The sequence below is a fragment of the Pezoporus flaviventris genome, unplaced genomic scaffold, assembly GCF_033815535.1.
Source record: "Pezoporus flaviventris isolate CSIRO_AGI_PZ_B2104156 unplaced genomic scaffold, CSIRO_AGI_Pfla_v1 ptg000083l, whole genome shotgun sequence".
NCBI classification, from domain to species: domain Eukaryota; kingdom Metazoa; phylum Chordata; class Aves; order Psittaciformes; family Psittacidae; genus Pezoporus; species Pezoporus flaviventris.
This window is the reverse complement of record NW_026892631.1, coordinates 11,464,012-11,490,635: the sequence shown is the minus strand read 5'-3', so window position 1 is coordinate 11,490,635 and position 26,624 is coordinate 11,464,012. Positions and strand designations below refer to the sequence as shown.

The following is a 26,624-nucleotide window of genomic DNA, read 5'->3' as shown; positions in this document are numbered from 1 at the left end:
GGCTCTTTGCAAAACAGTCCTATTGAGTAAGCCCTTTCTATGTAGCCTTTCCTGCAGAAAGGACAACCACCTTGACAGAGCATTTTGCAAGACTGAGTCTCAAATACTTACCTGTCATGAAATCAAATCAGATTAGAATCATGCTACCATACCTTATTACATTGAATCCTATCAGTGGTTTGCACAGATGACATGTATAAAATATTCTAAATGAAAGCAGGTCAAGGTGTAGTCCTCAAACAGAAAGCAGGAATTGCATTCTCAACATACCAACGTTTTAGTGCCTTTAGAACTGAAAATGTACTCATTACTGCAACTCGAGTAGCCAACGCTCAAGCCTACTATAATTTAAAATGTGATTATTTTTAGCATAACCACACTAGCAGGTTATTCTGTATATTTCAGTGAAGCAAAGCTTTAACCAAGTTGTTAAGGAAACAGATCATTCCTTTTTCGTGTGCTTTAAGGCAGCAATAAATCCTCTCCATACAGATTATTTACACAAATGCAAGAGCAAACTTTCTGAGATAAGGGTTTGGGGTTTTTATTTCTTTTTTTTTTTCTCCAAAGATTTCACCACATGATAAAAAATGAAATGAACGTGTACTCCTGACCACATTGATAATGTCACAGCTAGAATCTCATCAGCTACTTTATGACAAGGAACTGCAACGGGTGTAAACAAAGAACAGGTCCCCACATTGGGACAAAGCTTGGCTGCAGGCTGACTGCACGATAGTAATATTGAAAGCAAGATTTAAAGTAAACTCGTCTGGAATTCAGATCCAACGGAGGGAACAGTGAGAACGACACAGTGAAGGTACACTTAGGTGCAATTTCATGCTGGTGACTTTGTTTTTCTGCTTTTTATGCTTCGAGCAGGTTTGAAACCAGGAGTTGCATATCCAATGACACACACAATTCAAAACTTAAGTGACCATTAGCACATTTGTACACATACTTACATAAACTTGGTATTTACACACTCTAAACAAAGTTCCATTGTAACAGTTTAAGTCTTTTTAACACATGAAAGATAAGCTACTACAAAGAATGCATAACGAGATCACAAATTTTCCACAAGCATATAAACACATGTTTTAAAGTGCTTTCTGGGTGCTTCAGATTAACCCCTTGCAGTATGAGCTTCCATGTAGTGCTGTTCCAGTCATTACAAACATTAATCGTTCTCCTCCAGGTGCATTGTGAGTTCAAGGAAAACAACCACACCGCTGATGTAAAGGTTTTAAGCTCTACCAACATAAACATACACATTAAGTTCAGATGAAGTTGTCAAATACACTTTGGTTTATCATAGCTTGGGATAAATATCTGATAGAACAGAAATTGCACCTCTCCACTCTTCTTACTACGAACAAAGACCCCAACATAAATTGACAGTATTCTTTGGTAAAAACAGGACATTTGGCCAGTTTGCGCATACATCTATTTATTAAAATAGTCTAAAAGTGAACAAATGCCACCGCTGTACTGTCAATTTACAGGAATAACCATTCCTTACGCAGTGGGGGGGTATCAAAAGCTTAGCAGTTAGCCAATATAAGAAGCTGAAACACCTTCAGCAACCATTAAAGGGGATCGATAAATTTTTAGAATACTTCCTGCTTAACATTTATCCTTTACATTACAAAAACCTGCAAAATGCTCTACGCCTGCAGACACGTCCGTTACTTTGCAGTGACTACAGAAACATTATTGAAGGGTGTACACTGCCAGGTTTCTGATAAGCAAGGAACAAAACCCAGGACTATGGTGTGCTGACTAACCAGTCTTCAACTGCACAGTGTTTGTGCGTTACCTATGCTAAGTACTAAGAAAAGCCTATTAAAAATTCAGTTAACTGCTACAAGTTACTTGAATATATAAAAACAGAGCAGATATACAAGTATAACACTGAACATACTGTACTTTATTAGCACAAAAAAAGCCAGAACAAGGCACAGCAAGCAGAAAAATACATCAAGAGAAGGGTTAGTGTAGCATACAAGAATAACGTTTATTGTAATTGCAGCCAAAATGTTCCCTACCTCGCACAGGTCACTGCCATAGAGAAGTAAGTAATAACACACTGTAGCAGCTGGTAAAGAAACTAGGGAGCACTCGGAATTGGTACAAAACATGAAACAGGGGTCAGGGCATTCCAATAAAATTTTAGTGCAAAACCATCCAAGACAGAACTATTTTCAGTTCCATCTCCAATTAAATAAGCAAACAGAACTTAGAATCTTGTTTCTAAGCGATCTGTTGAAACTATCATCAGTGCATATTACTTTAAGGTATTTTTAAAAGCGCAAATGGAAAGATATTTACAAATAAAGTGTAACAGTACCTTTGAAACCTGACATTTATTTCAGATATGTCAGATTTTGCGTTCTGGTTATAATAATTCAACCACTTGTAGCTTTCTCCATAAAAATATCAGACGACTTTAAATAATTAAACATTATTTTTCTCTTCACTATTACCTTCCATTGTCAGTTACTTGCAGGCAGGCCAATCAAATTCTGGTTTAGGAAAAAACACCACCTTTTGTTGCATGGCGATAATCTAATCTCCTGTCCTGTCGACTGAATCAGTAATTCACGCTGGAAGGTACTTAACTGTCCAAGACAGTATTACTTTTGCTAACAATGCCACTTAAATCTCCAAGTGTTTAAAACAGAATTACAGTACTGAGCAGGCATATTCAAGTCTTAATGACTAGGAAACCTTATACACTGAGAAATGCATGATTCATTTGTTAGCGTGAAAGCACCATTAACTCTTAATGGACTGCTTCTAATGAACTGCTCTTCATTAAAGGAAAATAGTCTTAATTCGCTAGTATTTGGGAACTTGTCTGTGAGCTAAATCAGTACTTTGAGTAGTGGAGAGCTTTCAAGAAGATCATTTTATAAAAATATTTCCAATATTAGCAAAAATGCTCCTCTACTAAAGCCTTTCTTAGCATTACATGAATGCCCCATGGAAAATGCCTCATAGTTTCTTCATCCAATTACTACAGCTCTAAAAGGGAAACAAAAATATTTAGAAATTAGCAAAAATATTTTCATTAGGCCTTAATGAAAAACGTGCAGAATTGTGTCTGCTTACTGTTTCCAAGAGGCATCATAACTTAGTCTGATTAACAGCAGGCAGCATCTGACAGGATACTAACACTCAGCTTAAATAGGATATTGCAGAAAAGCTAGACGCTGTTGGTGCGCTTGCTGCAGTTAAACTGTAACACACACACACAAAAAAGCATATTCTAGAAGCTTATTCCGATTTCTTTTTACTTTGATTTTATAGGTTCCCGCTCCAGCCATCGCACCCTGACTTTTTGTTTATAGTGATACTCCTTGAGAAAGTCTTGCAACATTGAGGGTAGAGGAAGGTCATCAATTCCATCATACGTAGTGCACCTGCAGATTACTGCCCGGCAGATATACTGCAGACTAAAGGGGAAGGTCCTGTTCAGAGATACAGTAAGTAATGGTTCAAAGAACATGCAAGAGCTAGGGTCTTTGTAGTGTTCCAGAAGCCCTGTAACCGTGGAGGAGTGAAATACACAGGGATCGTGGGCATCGAAACTAAAGTTGTGATTCCACTGCTCAATGCGTGCGTGTAGCGATCGGTTGTAACGACGGAAGCTCACAGAGAAGAGGTAGTCCTCCTGCGCGGAATCCCTGAGCAAAAAAGTGCCTTCGGGTTTACCCTCCAGAAGTGCTTCTGCTTCATAGCGGTCCATCACACCCCAGTAACACGGGTTACCTGTGATCTGAAGTAAGTCTGGCACGAGGCAATGGATGTAATCGATTTGAGTGTGCACTTTCCAAGCCCCCTGCCTACTGATATGGCCGTGGCCCTCTCCAGACATCTGTCGCTGCTTCTGCCTGCGTGACTGCAGACAGAGCGTTGTTGTGTCCTCTTCAGAGTCACAGTTCCCTGGAGGTGTGAGGTTTTTGTCCCCGGTCAGCTCAGTCATACCGGGGGCTAACTTTGGTCCCAGTTTATACAATGGATTAACCTGTGCTGTAGCTTCAAAAGTATGTATTTGGGCATTGGGAGGGGGATCAACCCCTTCTTCAATACTAAGTCTACGTCTCTCTCTGAGCCTGTCTTCTTCATCTTCTGTGGAAACCAAGGAAGGATCAAATGTGTCAAAAAAAGTTGAATGAGGACTCACAGGAGCTGTGTGTTGTTTAATCAGATGCCACTTCTGAGCCAGATCTGAACCTGCAGGAAAAGGGCATTTCTCAAGCATTAGTTCAGAGAGATGGATCTTTCTTTTGTTGGAAAACAGAGGTTTGGACTGCTTGCTGTAAGTTCTCATGGGAAAACACAGCCCAACGGTATCCTGCAGACGCTGTCGCAGAGAACGGCTACCTACTGTCCTGCTTGACACTGCATCCATATCATGGACAGAGCTCACCCCGTACCTTCTCTCCCTCCTCTGCAAACCACTTCGTGTTCTACCAATTCTTTTTTCAGTATCCAAGGAGCTCTGGGTTTTGGTAGAGCAGGAATGCTTCTTCTTCCCACCCCAAGGGGCATGCCGAGAATAAGAGTCCCTTCGAGCAAGCCTAGCTCCCGTGGTGACACACGAGTCATTCTCTTTCTCAATGCTTATTTCAACAATCTGAGGGATTTCCGTGACGCAGTTTTGGTTCCGCCTTGCTGAATTCTTTGAAGGGCTTAAACCTAATTGCAAAGCAATGTTTTCTCTCAAAGGGCTACTGGGTTGTTGTTGAGCCAAATCAGTTATCTGGATAGCTTTCTCTTTAGCAGATGAGCAACTACTGGAGTTCACAACCACATTTTCATTTTGGCTTCCACCCTCATGACTGAAGAGATTCTGGCACCTGTATTTGAAATTGTTCCACATCTTTCCCACTTTATCCATGGATTATGTTATCTAAATTCAAGAGAAGAAATATTAACATAAAAATAGAGTTAAAAAAGAGGCTACACCTTCAGTTATCAATAAAGTTACAGGCACAAAATGACTGTTAATTGAAAACACTACATTTTAAGAAGTGCTCTATTGTTCATTGGCTATGTGGAAGTGTCACACGTCACACCGTTCTGATAGTTAGAAAAATCCCATAAGAAAATGTTTAGGAAGTGACAAGCATTTTATTTACAAGCAGGCCCTCCCCATTTTTTCTGCATGTAGAGTTGGGTTTGATGAACAGGAAATACACAGTCTGAAATTCTTCATTTTAGGAAGAATCTGTAAGTCACATGTAAAGCATGACCTCCCTAATAAGCTTCCAAGAAGCAGCAGTAAAACAAACCCTGAAAAAGAACTGTTTATGACACTCCAAACCATGACAGCAGTTAGTGAAATCCAACAAGCACACTGCAAATGCCCAAATACACCATTTAAAAGCAAAAGCTCCAGCCACAGGTCAGATAAATTCCAAGCTGTAACTGTCAAGATTATAAAAAAGTGCACAAAAAATGAAATTTAGGGAAAAAAAAAATAAAATTCAACATTCTTAGATGAGGCAATTGCCAAAGACAAGGAAAGGCAATAAGCTATGAGCAGAATTGTAGAATTATAAAGTCTCTCATAAATTAAAGCCACACATATGAAACACTTAAAAACAAAAAGAGGAACTGCCTGACTTTATTACTTAAGATATAAAAGAATGAAAGAGCTAAGGAGCTTTACTATCTTTAGTAAGAGCACTTAAAAAGAAACCAGCTTGCAGCAGAAACACAATGACAGTGAATCATGAAGATACAGTCAAAAGATACAAACATTAGCAGTGTGTATTCTGCAACTACTTCTTTAGAAACAGTGTGATAATTGGAACAAGACTGCCAAAAACTCGAGACTGCCCTAGGACAGAGAGAAACAGGCTAATTCTCTACTAAGAAAGTCAGGCAATGCCAAGCTAAATTAGATCTAATTAAGTTCTGAGAGAAGTGCTAAACTTAAAGGACTGAAACATGCCATCTTATCTAATTTAACTCTTAAGGGAAACTGCTCTGTCCTTTGGAAACATTACTTCAAGGCAACATCCCTCTGTTCCTGCAGTTCTTTTCTGATCACAGCTAGAAAGGGATCTGGAGCAGGGATTGAACACACTGGGTCTCATTAAATAATGTGGATAATAAGTAAGCAATGCTCTAGTGATTCAGTCTAGAAGTCCCTTAAGATAAAGCACAGCTGTAAACCCATGACTTTATAGCAGAATCCACCGGGACTGAGGAAGAATCAGAGGTACAGCTTACATCAGAATCATGGCAGGATAATGAACGAGAAACACCTAACTGTTACAGGAACAGAAAGCAAAAGGGACAAATACTTTCTTCTCCACCCGCTCCTTAGATAATTCAGCAAACCCAGCAAGCAAGGCATCTACATCTAACTGCATAAAGTAAAACCTTAAGACTTCAGTGTGGATGCAGGGAGGTGGTGAGGGGAAGCAGGCCTTAACAGTCTCTGGAGACCACTGGTACAAGTTAGCTAGAACACAATGCTACTGACAATATGAACACCCAAGTAGTTATTAAGGAGGGAGACACTTGCAGAGAAGTGTTATAGGTAAGAGATGCTATAGAGTTCTGTGCATAGGTAAAAGTGTGTAAGCAACTGAGCAAAGAATGTCTTCCTGATGAAAAAAAACATGCCTAAATTTCCTTTTTCTGGAGCTGTCTGGACCAAATCAGGGGACTCTGGGAGTTCCAAAAGCAGCTGAGCTAACGAAGTCAGATCACATACAGATCTATAGGCACCATGCAACCATGTATCCTGCCATCACAATAACCATAGCTGCTCATGGTGTCTCAGAATATCCACACTGACCAGGAGGCAGCTTACGCTTGCTGGTTGCCAGCCTGTCAACACAGCATATATATGATAGGCTTCTACCCCCTTTTCTCTCAAGTTGTACATTTCTCTTCATAGAGATGTTTAACATTGTTGGGAAGGGAAAAGGAGGAAGAGAGAGTACACCACCTTCATTCTCTTGGGAAATCAGGCTAGAAGTAGTATACATCTTTGCAACAATGCATTGGAATTACTTTTCTAACCAGTCACACACTGTTCAGTGGTGTCTTTTATTCCAATACTGCTCATTATTGCTCTTCCTTTGTACTATTAGTCTAGAAAGTCTTTAGACTGCTACATGGGTGGGAAGTGCTCTGCACTCGTCCAGAAAGCTTCAAGAACAAAGCAAAAACAAACCCCCACCATACTGGCTTGACAGACTGTACTTTTCACAAGTTAAATTTAACAGTTTAACTACTTTTTGTCATACTCAAGAGAATATAGACATCCTTCTTACCCAGAAAAGCATACGAGTCGCTGTATTTTGTCTTCAGAATATGCCTCAACATGAACTTGCTAGATTCCTTCTCTGAGTTCTGGACATGATTCCTACAAAGAGAAAAATGGCAAAAATGGCATTTTTGTTAGTTGATAGAATAGATTTCAATTTAGGTGTTTACAAGTAGTCACTGGTATCAAAGTGATATTTTACCTATTATATCTCAAATATGTGCATGGAACTGCCCGCTTACTATACACTTTTAATGCAAACCAACATAAACAAAAAGCTTTACAGAACTTTATTTCATCTATTAATGACATTTGTCAGGAGTCCAGAAGGGGATCCTCAAAATGGAGCCCCTGAGCCCCAAAAGTGAACCCACAGCATGTGGGTCGCTGAAGTGCCAGGCACAATGGGCACACTCAGGCCTGTAAAAATGGATTCCCCACAGTTTGGTCGCAAGTCCAAAGCCGTGGTTCCCAAGTTGTGATTGGCAGTGCTGTCAGATCACCTCATACTGCCTCTCCTCCTTGTTTCCAGCTGCTACATCACATCAAAAGGCAGCTAAAAATACACACTTTTCTAATATTACTTTTCCAGGTAAGCAACTGCTGTACTTGCCACAGGATGTTACAGGATTGTGCAGCAAGAGGCATATGAACCATGATTCTAAAAATGGGAAGGTGGAATACAAGACAAGTTCTTTATTAAAAGAATAGGTCAGCACTTCCCTAAAATAATCATCATTGTTTTTCAGAAATCCAAGAGCAGTCGAGTGATTTAATACGCTCACACCACTGACAGAAATCTAACAGAAACATGACACAGGAGAGTAATTTTCTTTTCCACGCTACAGCCAAGCCTAGGACAGCATTAAGAGTTAACAGAAAACATTGGGAGCTTATGTTAAAGCTTTACATGCAGAACAGGAAAACAATATTCAAATATGATGCATTTATTGGAATAAAAAAAACCTATGGGGTTGAGCAATCACTAGGTGAATATTAAAAGTTATTATTCCCCATGCAGAAAATCCAGGGTAATGTCTGAAAAGTACTAAAGTTTCCATTCACCTCTGGAAGCACCAAAATCACTGAAACACTTTTAAAGTTAGGCCTCACTGCTACTGAAAGATTCCATAGCAGTAACCTTTCCAGAGAGCAACAGAGTTACTAGGACAAAATCTTAGTATAGAATGGAGATCAAAGCAAAAGTAAAATTCTTCTGCAACTTCAACATTTACACCCATTCCTCCCCCCCCCCCCCATTATGTTCCCAGCAAGTCTACAAACACAAGACAGTAAAACTTACTACACCTTGTTCAGAGCAAGGCTTTAATGGAGCAAATAATGGTAAAGTTGCTAAAATAAGGGCTATACAATTTTCAATAAAGCCTTCCTTAAAACATCAGATCACCCAGGCCTCCTAAGACATACCTGCATTCCAAATAAAACCAGTAATGCTGTTTTACTGGTGACAAAGGAGCTGCACGCTACCCATTTTAACTCATTAAAAATACAAAAAGGACACGGAAGCAGATCTTGACATTTCATGCTTAATGTACATTATTTTATACATCACTGTTATTCTCTTCCTCTGCTCAGGAACACGAGCAGTCTGTGTACCCCCTATCACATCAGCGATGCTAGCCAGCCAACACAGCCCGCTGGACAAATTGCCTGGTGGCTCCAGGAGGCAGTGGTTGCTTTGGGAGCCCATCCCTCCCTAGTGGAAAACAGTTTCTTCAGTTTGGGTGACTGTCTCAGTTACACCTCTCAACCTTGTGTAAGACTAAAACTTGAGTCATTGGTAAAGTATTTAATATTCAATCTAGTAATTTGACATTGATTTTAAACTAATGTGCAACAGATGTGTGGTTTCACAGATTTCTTGTGGCACTGCTAAGGTTGACAAAATACAAATTACAGCTGAACTGGCCCTAAAGTCATCCCGGTTTTACAAAGGAGCAATGCCAGTGGTTACTGCAGCCAAAACAGAAAACAAATTTAATTCTACCAAAATCTACAAAGTGAACTCACCAATTTGTAGGTTTCCTGAGAAAAAGAAATATTCCTAAGCCAATCTCTTTTCAGCTAAAAATGATTTCTGTCCACTTTAAACTGGCGTAAGTTACCTTAAAAAACACCCAACAGGTAGTAAGCACTCTACAGGGATGACAGAAGCAATGAGCAGTAGTATCTTAACATTCTCTCTCCATCTGTAGTAAATTTAGAGACATTCAAAGCCATGAGGTTTGCAGGAGTGCAGTCTTCAAAGAGAAGCTACCAAAACCACTTGTGTAATGCTATTTAAATAAAGACAACAGTTACAACCTGTTTGCAATCCTGAAGTACCACATATTAATAGATTACTGTGCAAACCCAGACCATTCCTCCACAAGTGTTAAGAGATCTAACCAGAGCTTTCTGCCTGTGACCTCCTAGGAGGAACATTCAATGCCAAGGCTGTGTTCTGTCCTAAAGCTAATACACTTGTTTTACTCTCTCAGTGTTAGCCAACTTAAAAAACAGCTGATAAGGTAAACTACATCAAAAATATTAACTCCTAAAATGTACCATCTTCACAAAAGCTGATACACTGCATAACATATAACACCTTGCAAAACAGGTATAGTATGCTTATTTAAAAACCAAGCATCTACAAGACTCATCGTTTTGGTATGTTCATATGATGATTAGCTTCAAAACACTGAAAGATAACAGGAAAAAACATCAAAAGAAAACAAAACCAGTCAAAAACCCCCAACCATCTGAAAATGGAGGGGAAGAGAGGGGAGGGAGACAAATCACAGTCTCTGCTCTTCAAACACTGCTTAGTTCAATGCTAGCATGAGCCAACACAGGCAAGCAGGCTAACACACTCAGTGACACTGAGGCACATCACCCTGGACCACAGAGGTAGAAGTGAAAGGAATGGAGGGAGTCTATCCTTCTATTTGGATTGTTCCTTACTTTGCAATGATTCAATAAGCAGTGACAAGAGACTCTGTTATTAAAGACATTTGCTTCCCTTAAGGTATGCTTGCAGAAGAGGTTAATGCCCTATTTGCACATTGCCAACTGCCTGCTATAGGCTACTGCTCCTAGGGATGCACTAACAAAGCTGCTCACATAAGCACTCCTCAACCTTATTCAGTCAGAATGAATAAGGCTGGCAAACACCTACCCTTGAAAGCAACCCACCTGAGGAAGGAAGGAAGGAAGGAAGGAAGGAAGGGAAATACTAAGGATTACAAAGCAATTCCCTCCCTTCCAATACACATTCCAGAGATAATGAATTACTACTGTACATTAGAGACAACTTTTGTTAAAAAAATAAGGAATATGTTGGCTTATGTGGAACCATGCATTTTTCTGCACATGCACAAAAACGTGTTCACTGCGGACAGCTTGAACTGATTTGGAGGCTGGAAGGAAAAGGTGGCTGTTATTTCTTAACTAGTCAAGGCAAAAGGCCCAAGTGTCCCAAGTGTCCATGAAAGCCTCATTAGGGAAAAAAAAAACTGCTTGGCCCTATCAGTCTCTGATAACTTGCAAGTGCAGTTGTGTAGGGAGAAGAATCTGAAGGTCTGAACCCCCAAATCAAAACTCAAACTCGCCAAGACGTAAAGGACACCAAGCTGAATTCCAACAACACACAAAATTGGCCTAAGTCAGGACTGCAACCAAAAGAAATGGCGTCAGCCTCTTCCTGCCCACCTGTGCTGGTGCAGGAGGTGGTCTGCACACCATATGGCTGCTCAGTCAACCAGCTCAAGGAACTGATCCACGCTGTAACGAATTCTCTCAAAAAGTCTTAATCATTTATTCCATCCGGTTTGACTTCTGTCTAAACATTCATGGTAACTCAAGGGATGATTGGGTGAGGAGGGACAAGCAGCAGCCAGGGCAAGAATGCTTCCTTCCACTGCAGCACTGGTTAGTTCTGCTCAAGATACGAAGACCTGAAACAGCTACTTTGAAGCCTACCATGTTAACCAGCTGTGGGGCTCTGACTGCAGACAGAGAGATTAGGACTCTATTTAAGCTGCTGCTTTGAGCATTCGTGTTGAAAGTTCAGCTGCTGAAAATGCTTACTTCAAAACTAACATGCTGAGTTGGCTGGATGCGCCCTGCTAAAACAGAGGGAAAGCTACAGGTCTAAAGGACTTAAGCTGGCAGACTGTCAGCTCAAAGAAAAACAATGATATTTTGCCATTATTCCAACGACAGCAAGAAGTAATCTTCTCCCCGGCCTTGGTGCAGATTCTCAAGGAGCAAGAAGCAGTCTTGGCTTGGATAGCTGATGCTCTGCCCGTTTCTTTCCAAGTGGCCACACATTGGTAACTTCAGTTCAAAAATCTCATTCCAAGATATTTCAAACAGTGGGATATATCCTTACAGCCCCGTGACTAGGCTCTGGAGTTCAAAAAGGACAATGTCAGGACTACATGTGTTCACATGTTAGATTACAAAATACTGTGCAGCTGCTATCCATTTCTTTTTTGTTCAGAAAACCTAAAATCCCTGAAACAGAGAAAACATCAATGGAAGAATGGAATGTGAACAATACTGACTCAAAAATAATGAGGCAGCTCTTTCCGAACTACTCTTTTCCCTGTACTTACACAAATATAGTGGATAATAATACAACCATCATGAACAAAGCCTGTATTTCTAATTATAAGGATCACAGAACTACACACAGCAAGCATTACGTTTCAGGTATTAATACAGAAATAATGCTATACAGATCTACTGAGAACTGTACATTCTGGTAGATATCCATGGTAGAATCTCTGCAAATTCAAGATAATGATGCATGTTCATTCCAAGTAAAGACACCCTCAAATCATTCAGGCAGCGTCCTGATGGCCACACATCATAACACAGTAAGCCGTACAAGCAACATTAAACAGAAGCAGTTTCTTTTCAATTACCTCTACACACCCTAAGCAGGCAACTCATAACTTTCCCTTATTGCTTGAAAACCTAAAAGCAAAGGCATTAAGTTAGCAAAGTAAGGTGCCCGCTATGGAAGAGATCTCTTGATGGGAAGTTCTTCACTATAAGGCTGGTGAGGCACTGGAATGGGTTGCCTGAGGAAGCTGTGAATGCTCCATCCCTGGCAGCGTTCAAGGCCAGGTTGGACAGAGCCTTGGGTGACATGGTTTAGTGGGAGGTGTCCCTGCCCATGGCAGGGGGGGTGGAACTGGATGATCTTAAGGTCCTTTCCAACCCTAACTATTCTATGATTCTATGACTTGCTGAAATAACATTTCTGTACTGCTGTGTTTAACTCTCCTCAAACAAGAGCTGCCAATATACTCTTTATTAACTGATGTGGGCAAAGTAAATGGTTCCAGTCAGTGTTCATTTTAAGTAGAGCAGCCCTCTTCATGACCTCTGCAAAAGCTGTGAGTACTCTGGAAAACATTATGGAGCTCTCCCCTAGCAGGGCAGAATTGATTTCTACTTTTAAGAACTCTAATGAAGCATATTCTTCGCTATCAAGTTCTAAAATATAAATAGGTCTCAAATTGACATAAAGAGTGAGCCAACAGTTATATGCATGCAGTTCTTGGGAGTTCTGAGTGAAGGAAAAGCATACCTAAAAGCAAAGGAAATTGGAAGCAAAGTTGAACAGCTGAGTCAATCACATCCCTCTTTCTAGATTAGCTCAGTAGAAACATCCAATTTCAGATTATTTTGTAAACAGTGCATTTCATTCTGTTGCAAATTGGCTGTTTTGCAAACAAACAGTTCCTCTCTTTTGGGATCAATTTCTGCTGTTTTAACAGTCTTACTCCCACTGCTACATTTTTCAACACCTCTACAGCCTGCCTAATGCCTCTCCCTCCCCATAGTGCCTTTGCTCCCGGCTAGCTTACAAGCATCTCCTTTAGACACAGAGCTCTTCTCAAGCACCCAGCTACTTCCCCTGATCATCTTCTGTCTGAACAAGCAAAAGATCCTATGCTTCAATACAGACCAGCTAGCTGCCACCTCTTAAAAGTGGTTACAAACCTACTTGTCTTTTACCCATGGGTATGACCTTGCTGTTATCAAGTGCTCCAGTAATGTTAGCAGTGAACAAAAAATACAGATGCTACCCACTAAACCTCAGTGGATTTTTTTTAATGTTCATCCAAAATGGCAAATTAATGATCTGAGCAACTCATAGTGCAAGAGATCTCAATTTTTTTTTAAGTGCATGTGGCAATATTTAGTCTTCAGGTTAACACTACTTAAATGCAGTTCCTAAGAGCACACAGCTGAGGCTGCTACTCTTTAGCTGTTGTGGTTCTAGGGGCTTTTGAAGTTTCAGGTCCATTCCACTCAAATTTGAAAGGGTGGCTTTTTTAATGTCTTGCAATTTAGCTTGAATAACAATACTGCTTTTTCCTGTGTAGTCACCATTGTCGATACATCACTAGAGGTAGTGCTTCTCCTGGCAGCAAGATAAGTGACTTGAAATGCTTAAAAACATGAAACATATCATTGCAATTTATATTTCAATGATACTAATGGATGAGCTGTAAACTGGCCTAAATCCCTTGATGCCAATGCACTTCTAGAGAGAGACTAAGCTTCAAGCTACTGGGGAGAGAATTGCTGGACCAGCCTAGTCCAGCTACAGCCCTGCTCTATATCAAGTAGAAGATGGCCTGGGATGGATGGTAACCCCCAACGTACATGCTTCCGTGCCAGAAGCTTGACAAGTAAACTCTATCATTACAGCACCACTCGCAATCTTCGGCCAGTTTCTGTATAAAATGTGTTTTCACAGAATAGAAGCACATTTGAATAGCTGCAGAACGAGACCAGGAGATTTAACCTGCAAAGCACTTGGTGAGCAAGGAGTTAAAATCCTGCCTAAGACTACCCCACAGCTGCTATCAGCAGTCAGGCTTGTCAAGGGAGGCTCTGGGCTGTCTTGACAAGACTAATTGGCAGCAAGCACCTGGTTCCCTAGGCTGGGCCCTGGTAGGTAAAAGAATATAAACCCTGCAAAGAAGGAGGAGAGGCAGCTGGAAGGTTTCCAGCAGGCATAGCCTGTTTCATGTTTTCACTTTGATCCACAGGCAACTCCATCCTAAACCATACCCAGCTGGAGCTACCAGAAATGTTTCCTGCAGCTTTCCAGCTGAAAGGAACCCGTGCTTTACGGCTGTGTACCTGCGAGCTCTGCCACTGCATGCCCACCAGGCCCTGCTGTGCGGGGTCATGCTGCGGCACAGCCAACTGCAACATCAACACTACTATTAAATTGCAGCACAATTGGAATTCTGGTTTTCAAATGCCACCAAAAATTAGCTTAAAAGTATTATTATAACTTTAAAATTACAGAGCAATATGCCAGAAAATCAAAACTGAGACTGTCCCGGATATTCTGCATATTGGACATATAAAGCACACACAGTGACAGCTTATGAGACACAGCAAATTACAGTGCATCTTTGAAGAAAGGGAAGAAAGTAAAAAACCCAAACCAATTCTGGAAACTAGCTAGAAGTAAGCTGTACAAGGAATTTGAAGGGGGACTTCCAGAAGTGTGAAAAGACACTTAGAATATGTTTTGACCTCTGCTAGGAATCACAGAATAGTTAGGGTTGGAGAGGACCTTAAGATCATCCAGATCCAATCCCCCTGCCATGGGCAGGGACACCTCACACTAAACCATATTACCCAAGGCTCTGTCCAACCTGGCCTTGAACACCACCAGGGATGGAGCATTCACAGCTTCCTCAGGCAACCCATTCTGGTGCCTCACCATCCTTACAGCAAAGAACTTCTTCCTTATATCCAATCTAAACTTTCCCCATTACCCCTTGTCCTATCACTACAGTCCCTAATGAAGAGTCCCTCCCCAGCATCCCTATAGGCCCCCTTCAGATACTGGAAGGCTGCTATGAGGTCTCCACGCAGCCTTCTCTTCTCCAGGCTGAACAGCCCCAACTTTCTCAGCCTGTCTTCATACAGGAGGTGATCCAGACCCTGATCATCTTCGTGGCCCTCCTCTGGACTTGTTCCAACAGTTCCACATCCTTTTTATGTTGAGGACACCAGAACTGCACACAATACTCCAAGTGAGGTCTCGCGAGAGCAGAGCAGAGAGGCAGGATCACCTCCTTGATTAGAAGATTCATGATTTCGGCAAATTTGAAGCTTTCTGAAATTCCACTCTTTGTTTTTTGCAATATTAAAACTCAAGCAAAAACAATTTAAAGCATTAGCCTTGCAGGTTCAATTCCTGAGGTAGGGAATTTCTTCTTAGGAGTAAGGGGGAAAAATACCAGTTTGTTAGCTTAGCAGAGTTTTACATTATGGAATCAACAAGTGCCTAATTACCTATACACAAGCAAGAACATACATAAAATAAATGCATCGATATACTTCAGGGTTTTTTTTCCTCCAGATTTTTGTTTAAGACAGTTTAAGTATAAATACTGAAAAGAAAAAACTAGATTTCTTTAGAGCAAAGCGTTCAGCTGAGACTTTATGCCTGTGCCAAGTTCCACATTTTAGGTGGTTTACTTTTAGCTTGCTAGTCAAGAATTCCAACAATGTACAGTAGCATGAATATTTCCATAACTTAACTGCAGATTTAGAAGTGTTAAAAGGCAAAGTCAGGCATAGTCTCTGTATGGCATGTCAATCAAGAAGCGTTCATGCAGAATTATGGTGTTTGAGAAAACTAGAGATTGCGATGGAAGTACTTGATAGTCAGACCACTGGTGTCCCTAAGAGCCATGCAGTGTGCCACTTCGGTTTTAACTGAACACCTTATGTAAACAATTGCACAATACCTTTAGCTGATAGTGATGTTAAACAGGGCTAATACAAAGATCCATTAGCAATCTTTAAAAAGAAAATGAGATTGTAAATCGCTAAGTTTAGAGGTACTGCTTTAGTAACAGAAAATGTTTAGAGGTACTGCTTTAGAATAACAGAAAACGTTTCCTACCATGACAGCACAGAACAGATCCAGCTCTTTGCAATACCTGCTCTCCTTCTGTATTCTGCACCTTTACACAGACAAGGCTAATGAGTAAACTTAGAGTCTCTCTTGGTCTATACTCATGAGTGGACGGTGTCGGTGCCCACAGTAGGAGGGGCTGGAACCGGGTAACTTTTAAAGTCCCTTTCAACCCAAACCATTCAATGATCCTACAATTTGAATGAATGTTTATTCTAGCAAAGGTGCATCTGTGTGTGTTAAGTGACTGAGCCCCCACAGGATGAGAACTCTCTAAGAAAAAACGTGCTTGATTAATTCCTAAATTCTGAAAACAAAATAGATAAATGCTCTGCCTTTTGAGGTCATCTATCTAATCCTAAAGCTGCCTCCGGATTCACTAAGGATTGTTGCACCAAGCCCTAGCCATAGACCAATAACTCACTGCTTAGCTAATGTCTATTAATGCCTATTAATCAATAGGAAAATGGCTTACCTAAAAAAGGCAACTCACTACCTGCGATACCACTCTAATAGCCACACACACACACAACAGCTCATGCAGTACTGTCAAGTCACCAAGTATCTAAGGGCTCCTATCTGATACAGGTAAATATAAGTTATATGCTGCAGGAAATTAGAAAAATTGATCTTTACAACAGCAGTACCAGCTGCACAAGACTAATAAAACTCATTAACCTCTTCTGTCCTTCACTGGATGTATGAAAGCAGGGATCCAGTTGTAGGAATGGTTTAAGAGACTGTGCTTCACGCACAAAGTTTGCAGCACCACAAACAGAAAGCTAAATCACACAGTTACTGGATGTTGAACTTACCACAGAAGGGGTATTAAAAGAAAAAACAACCCAACAACAAAAGAACCCAACAAATCACAAACACAGAGCAAGTCATTGATGCTATTTCACCATTATCAGCTCGAGATCATAATTTACCATCCCCTGCATGAAAGGAACAGAAGAGTATAGGTCTTCTAGGTTGTATCTCATAAACAGAATTTAGCCATAGCCAGGGCACCCGAAGGGTGACAGTCCATGATAAGTAACCTACTATTGCTTTTCTGCTAATCAAAGGGATATTCCTGCTTCGCTCCCACCCCTTTGCATCACTTCTAACATTCATCTGACCTCTACTTTCACTATGAGCTAATTAATGGAAGCACAAGACAGACCAACAAGCCCTTGCTAGGAAAAAGAAGCCAGAAAAGACAAGTGACAGCATGAGCGCAGGAGAAGCTCCAGGAGAGAAAAGGAGAAAACCCATCTCTCCCAGCAGCAGTGAGCTGTTAACAGTGGTTTAGCCATTTCTATAGAATCCCACTCCTTAATGTTAAACCACACTTTCCTTATACCAGGGAACATACTTTATTAAAAAGTATAATAAAGTCATAATTGTGCAGCAAAAAGATAAAATGAAGCCTTGAGACCAAGACTCATCTAGAGAAATACTGCACATTTCAGAGGATACAGGAGGCATACCACTATTAACAGGAAAATCTATCAACATGAAATCAGGAACTATTCCTCTTCATTTTTCAGTAAGGACAGTTCAACTGTTACTTAAAATACCAGACAATCTACATAAACATTTTCAAGATGACAGGGACAACCTGTTCAATAAATGACTTCAGGAAGCTATAATCCTTTAGCATCCTCCACGTCAAAATAGTATTTCTACATCAAGAATCAAATTCAAGTTTCCTCAATTTATCATCAGGAGACGTGGCAGTTTCCACATCTAGTACTGTCACGTGGAGGCCAGAAGTTCCTGATGGAAAACATGCCTGGTGATCACAAGAATGAGGATTCCAAATTCTCATTCCTGGGCAATAACTAAGGCATTTTTGAGACGCTGATGATTAGCCACAGCTTGAGCATCCCCCAAACCATTAAAGCTGAAGGGTCTGAATAACTGCAAGTTATTCAGTGCAACTTCAAAATCTGCTGTAGACTGGCAGGTGGAGAAAGGAGGTGAAACCAAAGAACACTGTCTAGTGTCTGAGGGCATATAGCATGGCAGATTTCTGATAGCACTGCCTCAGCGGTACGCAGGCATACAGAATTAACCTGCAGGTAACTTTAAATCCATCCCGACTCAAAGAAAACTTAACATTTACTTTCATAACAGTTACGACAAGCAGCCAGACTAGAACATCTTTCAGCAAAATCTGTCTGTTCTCTCCTAGACTGAACAGAGGAAAAAGAAGGAACTCCTGCTCAACCTGGTACTAACTTCTTGTGAAGGTCACACTGCCACAGTGGGCACTGCTGCTAGTTCAGAGGAAGGACAGCAAAAAACTTAGTAAAGGTTCTCTCACCCAACTTCAAGTGTCAACATTAATAGACACGGATTTTGCTACAGGAGAAATGCATTAAAAAAAGAATACTTTAAGCTGTACAATGTCAACAGGCAAGACCATCTTTCTTATAGCTTGAACTAGCCACCTCCAAAGGAGCAGAGACATTTGGCCTACTTGGTGGGTTTAAAGTCTTCTTCCCAACAACAGGAACATGCCTCTGAAAACATGTTTTCCTTCTTCTCAATAATTTATATTTTATGATTATCTAATGCTTCCCATTATTAGATCGCATTCAGTGGCTGCCTTTAGCTTCCTAGTTTGGTCTGAATTTGATAGGCCAGGTAGCTACCTAAAATAGCTCTTCAAAGCTGAAGTTGCAGGAAAAACATCCAAAAAAGGTCATATTTTGACTGTCTAATAGTAAAAAAACCCAACAACTACACCACCACCTCATCTTATAAATTCAGGAAGCATGGACTTTGTGTGGTACCTCTGCTCTCCTTACGGAAGTACAGCCAAATGTGGACCAGTTTGGAGCTCCCAAAATTAAAAAGAAAAAAAAATTTAGGTTCATTGTCTCAGTTTTTCCAGATTTTATCTGTTAAGGTCTCTAAAGAATCAGATTGAGCATTTCTGGATGACTGTCATGGCGATCAGTACTGACCAAACGTGTATACCCTACTCCTACAAAGCGATTGCGCGTGCTCCCTACATTCCACAGTTACACATTAGTATGATGACTGGCATCCTTGTTACAAGTTACCTACCTGTTCACATACAGGCAAAGCCAAACTTTAGCCCAGTATGGATACCTCTAAAGAAAGTCTTGCCAAAGTCACAGTCAAGAGTACAGGTGCTGGTGGGAGTCTGGAGGTACTGGGGAGCTGTTGGGACAGGAAGGGAGGAGGAACGAGTGCATGATTCCAGAGTTGACGAGTGTCAGGGCTGTCTTATGGAGATTTCCCACCCGGCTTCGTGCCATAAGACCCCATTCAGTCCCCTTATTAACCTAGGACAATTGTGTTCCCAGGCTCTGCACAGCTTACTGCAGTCCAGAGACGTACTTGAAAGGAAGGTCCTGCTAAGCACACAGAGCGCGGGCAGTCTCCAGAGAATTCCACAAAGAAATGTTGCCATGTCTAGGTCACAAATATTCAAATTCAAAGAGAACTGGCTCCATTTAGGCAGATTTTCATGTAACACTAAAACATTAGAGCTCAGCCAGAGGCCACCCACCAACAAATGTCAAGTAGATGTTCCAGTTCAGAGGTGCATTACAGTATTTCAAAGGAGAAACTGACATAAACAAAATGGCAGAGATTTATTAGAGTTTTACTTCTGAAAACAGATGAGGCATTTTGGCTGAAAGCTTTAAACAAAATTAAACTCAAGGCAAAGAAATGGCATAAAGTATTTCAGTCCAAAAAACCGGGGTTCAGAAAGTTATAAGCAACTGAATACAACGTCTCTTCAAAATTGTCTAACACCTCCTATTATCTGTGGCAGAGATGAAGGAAGAACACCAGTGGGAACAATGACTCATGTGTGAACTCCCAGCGTCACTTATGCAGCAATGCACTTCGCTATAGAAGTTTACAGCTGTGCAACAAAATAGGACCCTTTGTCAATGACAAAGGGTCATGGCTATTCAAATTGTCCATTAAAGAGTCTGCAAGCGGATGGGTGAACAAGTAGACACTGTCAGGGTTATTTGTGTAATGGCCAATGTCAGGTTCAGTGAAATGACAGAGCAGGACGATCCAGCAAGCACAAATAAAATATAAAGCTTACCTTACTAAACATTGCAGCTATTTGTCTGCTCATTGAGATCATGTAGCATAAACACTCGGCCATCTTGTTTCCTCCAGAAAACATTTCATGCAAGGCAAATCAGAGTGACCTTTGCAAACCTCAGAGGCATTATACTCAATTGCAAGACTTCAAAGCCTCCAGCTTGTACAATGGTACACTCCATCCTGAGAGTACAGAGTAGAGGCAGTGAACTAGAAAGTGAAGCAATATGGACATATACCATAGTCAATACTCTCTTAAGTTATTGCTTAAAATAAGGGACTTCCAGGCCCACAGTAAGCAGGAACTACACTCCACAAGGACCAGGTAAGACACCTCAAAGAGTCTGAAGAGGAGAAAAAGCCCACTTCAACAGTAAGAAAACACAATGACCAGGAGAGGTTTTTCTTCACTCTTCCGGACATTCCATTTAACCTCCACTCACACATAAATAAAACCAGAAAGAGCTATGGCTCTTTACATCCAGTTACCATTGCTCAACTTCCACCACGGGCAATTTGAAGCATCGTAAAGCAACACTACATGCAGCCGGCCTAGTTTTGGAATACCTTTCAATATAGCCACACCTGGTCCAAAGTTATACCTTTGTCTAAATACTCAGTGTCTGTTGTGGGGTTGGTTTGGTTTTTGTTTGTTTGGGGTTTTGTTTATTTTGGGAGTTTTGTTTGGTTTTGTGAGGTTTTTTGTTTGCTCTGATTGGGTTTTTTTGTTTGTTTCTTTATAGAACAGACTTTAAGTATTATATTATATACTGTTATATTTTATATTATAGTATATAGTCTACTCTAGACTTTATAGAATAATGTTTAGTTGGAAGGAACTGTCAATGATCATCTAGCCCATCTGCCTGACCAATTCAGAGCTGACCAAAAGTTAAAGCATGTTATTAAGGGCATTGTCCAAATGTCTCTTAAGCAGTGACAGGCTTGCAGCATTAGCCACCTCCCTAGGAAGCCTCTTCCCGTGTTTGACCACCCTCTCAGTAAAGAAACGCTTCCTAATGCCCAGTCGAATCCTTCCCTGGCAGAACTCTGTGCTGTTCCCATGCATCCTCTCGCTGGATAACAGGGAGAAAAGATCAGCACTTCCCTCTCCAATTCTTCTCAGGAAGCTGGAGAGGCCAATGAGGTCATCCATCAGCCTCCTTTTCTCCAAACTAGATGAGCCCAAAGTCCTCAACTGCTCCACATAGGACACTCCTGCCAGCCCTTTCACCAGCTTTGTTGCCTCCTATGGACACAGTCAAGGACTTCACCACGTTCCCCCAACAGATCTCTATGGTTGTATGTCCTTCCTACCCGAGGAGGGGGGAGAAAGATGCAAAAGTAGCAATAACTCCTTTAATAGCAGCACGTGTTGGCACCATGTAACACCCCAGGGATCACATACAAGTTTGGGATCACCACCACCAGCAGTTGTGCTACTGTGGACACACTGCAAGCTTCAGCTCTCCAGATTACACACACACAGAACTTGGTTTCACCTCCTTCTCCTCCCTCACTTCGTAATGCATGCCTTTGCTGCTGCTCCTCACAAAGTAAGTTCAACTCTATGCTCCTTCTGTGCACTCCCATACAACAACCAAAGTACATGAATACACAGTTCACTCCTATCTACTTACTTCCTGGATGTGTAGGATAAGTAAGCTGGCAAAGCCTTTTGAGCAGCAATTTTCTACATGCATTTATTTAAGCCCCAGGCTTAGCTCCTGCATTGAGGCATTAACTACCTATGCTGCCTGAAATGTTGAAGTACAACCACTTTCCATTAGAGCTAAACACATGGTTCAACTCCAAAGTTAGTACAAAGATCATAAAATACACATACAAAGCTAAATGAGTAGGAAACAAGGATCAGAAGCACTGGATTCATCTAAGCTTAAGGGATTTGCAAATGTTGCTGTATCAGCAGGCCTACCTAGCAAGATTTTGTAACAGAAAGGTAGCTGTGCACACTGATATTCTTTTCCCCATTTGGCCTCCATCACTGTCCCAAACTGAAGTCCAGATTTTTCTTCCAACAAAGCTGTATCTAGCACCACCATAACTCCTGCTACACAAACCATGGTCTTGAGAGCACAGCAATGACAGCTAAGATCAAGACTACTTCTCCATGCCAATACCAAACTCAGCCGAGTTTGTGAAGCATTTCTTGATCACTCCTTATACCAGCACTACGGTGGTTTTGTAAAACAGAAGTACACACTGAGCATTAGGAATATATCTCTAGTAAGTCTCAAAAACCAATGGTCTGTGTTATATTTATGCAATAACGTATAATTAATTAACTATAACTCCAAACAAGGTTCCAGTCCCTGCACCATCACATTCCACAACAGTAATGTGGAGACGCTGACCCCTGCCAAATATCTTTATGTATATTTTTCTCTAGTTCTGACAGTTTTCCTCCAGAATCAACCTGATCAAATATATTCACAAATTATCATCTTCCTGCTTTCATTCTAGTTAATTGGAGAGGTTTTCTACATACAAACACTGGTTTATAAACAGCCTAGCAAGTGCTGTGCAATCCATGTGAAAAGACACGCTGTACATATGTAGTATCACGATGTAATTCCATCCAGAGGTAGTTGCAAGAATAAAACTCATATTCATTGCAAATCCTGAGCCAAAGAAGAGCGTTCTTTGCCATTGTGAAGACAACTTACAGTGATTAATGGCAGAACTAAATATCCTTCAGAGGAGAGGCATCACCTGAATACTATCACACGCTATTCAGTGACTTAAGTACATCATCCTGCTGCCACAGAGCGCCACTCCTGCCTCCTCACCCCCTCCAGGACACCAAAGGAACGTGCATAAGCTAGCAAGGCAGAAGAGAAGAAATTCTGTTAGTCACATCATCCATGATGTCAGCATATTCTTAAATCAACAACTGCTAAATTACTGTCTTCTCCGAACTCAGCATGACTTGAAAAAAGGCAGGGTACCATGCTGAACCCAGGACACATGCTTTAGAGGTGCCAGCCTCACTGTTGGCAGGAAGCTTGGAAGCAGCAGGCTTTAAAGATGCCTCGACATCAACATGCCGTGAAAACTGAAGAGCTTCCACAGAACTGCTCTCTGTTTTAGGAGTAAGCTGTACCCCAATAACTTTCTCACTAAATTAAATCAGTTTTATACTTCCTTGAGCAACAGCTCACAGTAGATCTACAAATTGCCTAGGAAACAGTTTTGAAAACCTTACTAGCACCTACTCCTATGTTTGCCTTTGGCAGAGAAAAGGTTTTGACTCATTTTTATGTTCAATTAATCCACAGTCACTTTCTACGCAGACTGCTGGAAAAACTCAACTTGCTGGGAATGGTAACTATAATTACTGACCCTCTTCAAGTCAGCCAACATTAAATTGCAAAGTAGATTTTTTGGCATTTGAGGCATAACTTAATGGCACAAAGAAAAGCAAGTCTGAGTGTAGCAGAAGAAACCAAGCCCAACATTTGTGAGAACTCAGAAAATTAAATACAAGCAGTGTATTTAATTTAAGTACAGGAAAGACTTGAGAACAGACTCTGAACAAGGGCAGCCACTTTCTAGATCTATATTGTGTAACAAAAAGGGCAAAACTACTTCTTTGCACATCTTTGCTGTATCAAACTTTAGTCTGCCAAACAAAGCATTAATATTCAAAAAAGAACATAATTTCATCAAATTTCATAGTAATGAACAAATAATAAGCCACAGTTGTATGGTATTTCATCTCCTACATAACAATAGTCTCTTTTCTCCACAATTTTCAGGTTTGCTTTACTCATTCTTCTCTGGGATTGTAAGGAAAGAAACAAATAGTTTCAGCGCCTCTGCATTTCTCAGGAAAACAGAAAACACCACTGCAGGCATCCCATTAAGAAACTTGTGTGAAATTATACATGCCTCTCTCAATGGAACTGGCAAATCAAGATTCTTTTCACTTATGACAGGCTTCGAAGCAACTACAGGGATGACATATTCCTCAACCATGCACAGATATAGTATTAGTATGCCATGTTAACTTTACTAGCATTGAGATTTGCCTTATAGAATCACAGGATGGTTTGGGTTGGAAGGGACCTTAAAGATCATCCAGTTCCCTGCCAGAGACAGGGACACCTTCCACTAGACTAGGTTGCTCTAAGCCCTGTCCAACCCGGCCGTGAACATTGCCAGGGATGGGGCTCCGTGTGGATGGAGTTCTGGTATAAAACTGATCAGTCTCTCATATGTGAGCTAAAGTTTAAAAAACTATTAGAGAATTCATGGGCTATGTAGATCTCTTGCAGTCTTTGTTTCTACTGCTACACAGTCAAAATAAGGGAATTATCTGCATAACTGAAACAAAAGACTATTTTATAAAATGGTAATTTTTGAGCCTATAAGCAAGAACTTACAGGACTAAAACTAAAGTCATTTGCATCTTAAGAACCGTTTATGAAATAGATATAAACCGCAAATCTTCAGCTTATCCATTACCATCTATGATGCTCAGGGAGAGTATTTTCTACCCAAATAAACCAACTGTATTGCTGAAAACAGAGCTGTAAAGTTTCTCTGGAGCTCATTAGCAACAAGGATTTCCAAATGTCAGTTAAATATAGATAGCCTCAAAAAGACAACTGATGATACATTACTATGCTAATTTTTTCCATTCTTAAAATTCTTTTCAAAACTCCTTGTAAAAAAAAGAAGCCAAAAAGCACTCAAGGGAAAAAAGAAATACTAACAGTGATCAGCAGATATGGGGAAGGGACAAATCAAACACAAAGCAGGGAGATTTCAAACTTTCAGACCCCTGCAGAGTTGACGCCTAGAAACTGCCTTCTAGACCTAGTCCTGGAAACAAGCATAAGTTTAATTAACAAAAGGTCAGGTTTGCCTGAATCACATACATTTCTATGGTCCACCGTAGAACAAAGTGTTTTCCCTACACCACATGCCATACTGAATAAAAGTCCAAACCTTAATCTAAAATACAAGGCGACTACTACTTTTTCAGACACAAGTTACCCTGCTGGCCTGGACCTTAAGGCCCTAACCTCACTTATTCTGCTCACAACTCTTAGACAAACATCCAAATAGAAAACTTGTTCAATGCAAGTGCTCACCAGTCCTCCACACAAGCAACTCTGAGCTACAGATGAGTGCAATGACTTGATAGTTTCGAATTTTAGTCACATTCCTTCTGACAAAAACATTGAAAATCCTTTAACAGATGCTTCACTCCCAGAGGAGTTTGAGAGAACAAAACCATGTCATATGCATATAAGGACTAATAGTTCTACCGACAAAAATGCTAAATCCTCTAACAGATGCTTCAGACCCCAAGGAATTTGGGAGAACAAAACCATATCATCTGCACATGACAACTGACACTGGTCAACCCAGACCCGTGAGGCAAAGCAGTTTTCTCCCTTCTTATAGCACAACCGTTTCAGCATTATAATAATTAGAATTTCTGACAGGTTTCCAGATTTTGCTTTTCAGTGCCAGTAACGGGAAACAGAAGATCAGCAGGTCAAGCTGAAAGAGTCCTTGTATTTATTCAAGGAAGTGTTGCTGAAATATAATGCAACGGGCGATAAGAATACCTCTATAATATAGATTACCGTGTGGACTTACTGAATTTGCAAACATTTTAACTGCAACATGAAAGCACCATAAGAGAAGTTATTTTGGAACTGTCATACAGGAGGACTAATTTCTAAGCTATCTTTATTATAACGAACAAAAGATCGTTTTTATGCTTAAAGTGAGTACATTAACAGGAATTAGGCAATCGGTATTTCTACATTTTTACCGGTGCACAATATGTTAACCTTCCAGAATGAAGACTTTTTTCCGAAAGTCCTTGTCACACATTCTCTTCTAAAACCAACTAAGTCACCAAATGACCCCACCAACAATCGCTATGTTATAATCCAGGGTGTGACATAACTTTTGTTAATTGCTAAACCAGGCTATAAACTAATAATATGAGCAAATACAAACAGGGAGACAATGCACACATCCTCTCCCAGAGTCAGTATTTTGCAATTCAGGGCCTTAAACCAGAGCTTGTACCTCTGCATCCTCCAGGATTAACGGAATTTTTAACCTCATAATACTAATCTAAATTATTATGTATAGTTCGTTTTACATCTGTAAGAACCAGAAGCCCTGTTATCAAATTTCTTGCTTCCATAAATAAGGCATCCAAGTCTTAAGGACAACAGATTTGCAGAACTTCTTCATAGACAGATCACATACATTTTTGAA

General features: G+C 40.6%; 1 protein-coding gene across 1 annotated transcript in view; it reads right to left on the bottom strand.

Annotated features, from left to right (window-relative positions):
* Window positions 1-528: 528 nt before the first annotated feature.
* SOCS5 (suppressor of cytokine signaling 5) overlaps window positions 529-26,624 on the bottom strand; it is a 33,454-nt gene continuing 7,358 nt past the window's right edge. Inside the window, exons 2-3 of the mRNA XM_061475315.1 lie at window positions 7,302-7,393; window positions 529-4,918 (exon numbers count right to left, since the gene is read on the bottom strand). Coding sequence (XP_061331299.1) covers window positions 3,296-4,906 — 1,611 coding nt within the window. The 5' untranslated portion in view covers window positions 4,907-4,918; window positions 7,302-7,393 and the 3' untranslated portion in view covers window positions 529-3,295. The remainder of the gene's footprint in view (window positions 4,919-7,301; window positions 7,394-26,624) is intronic.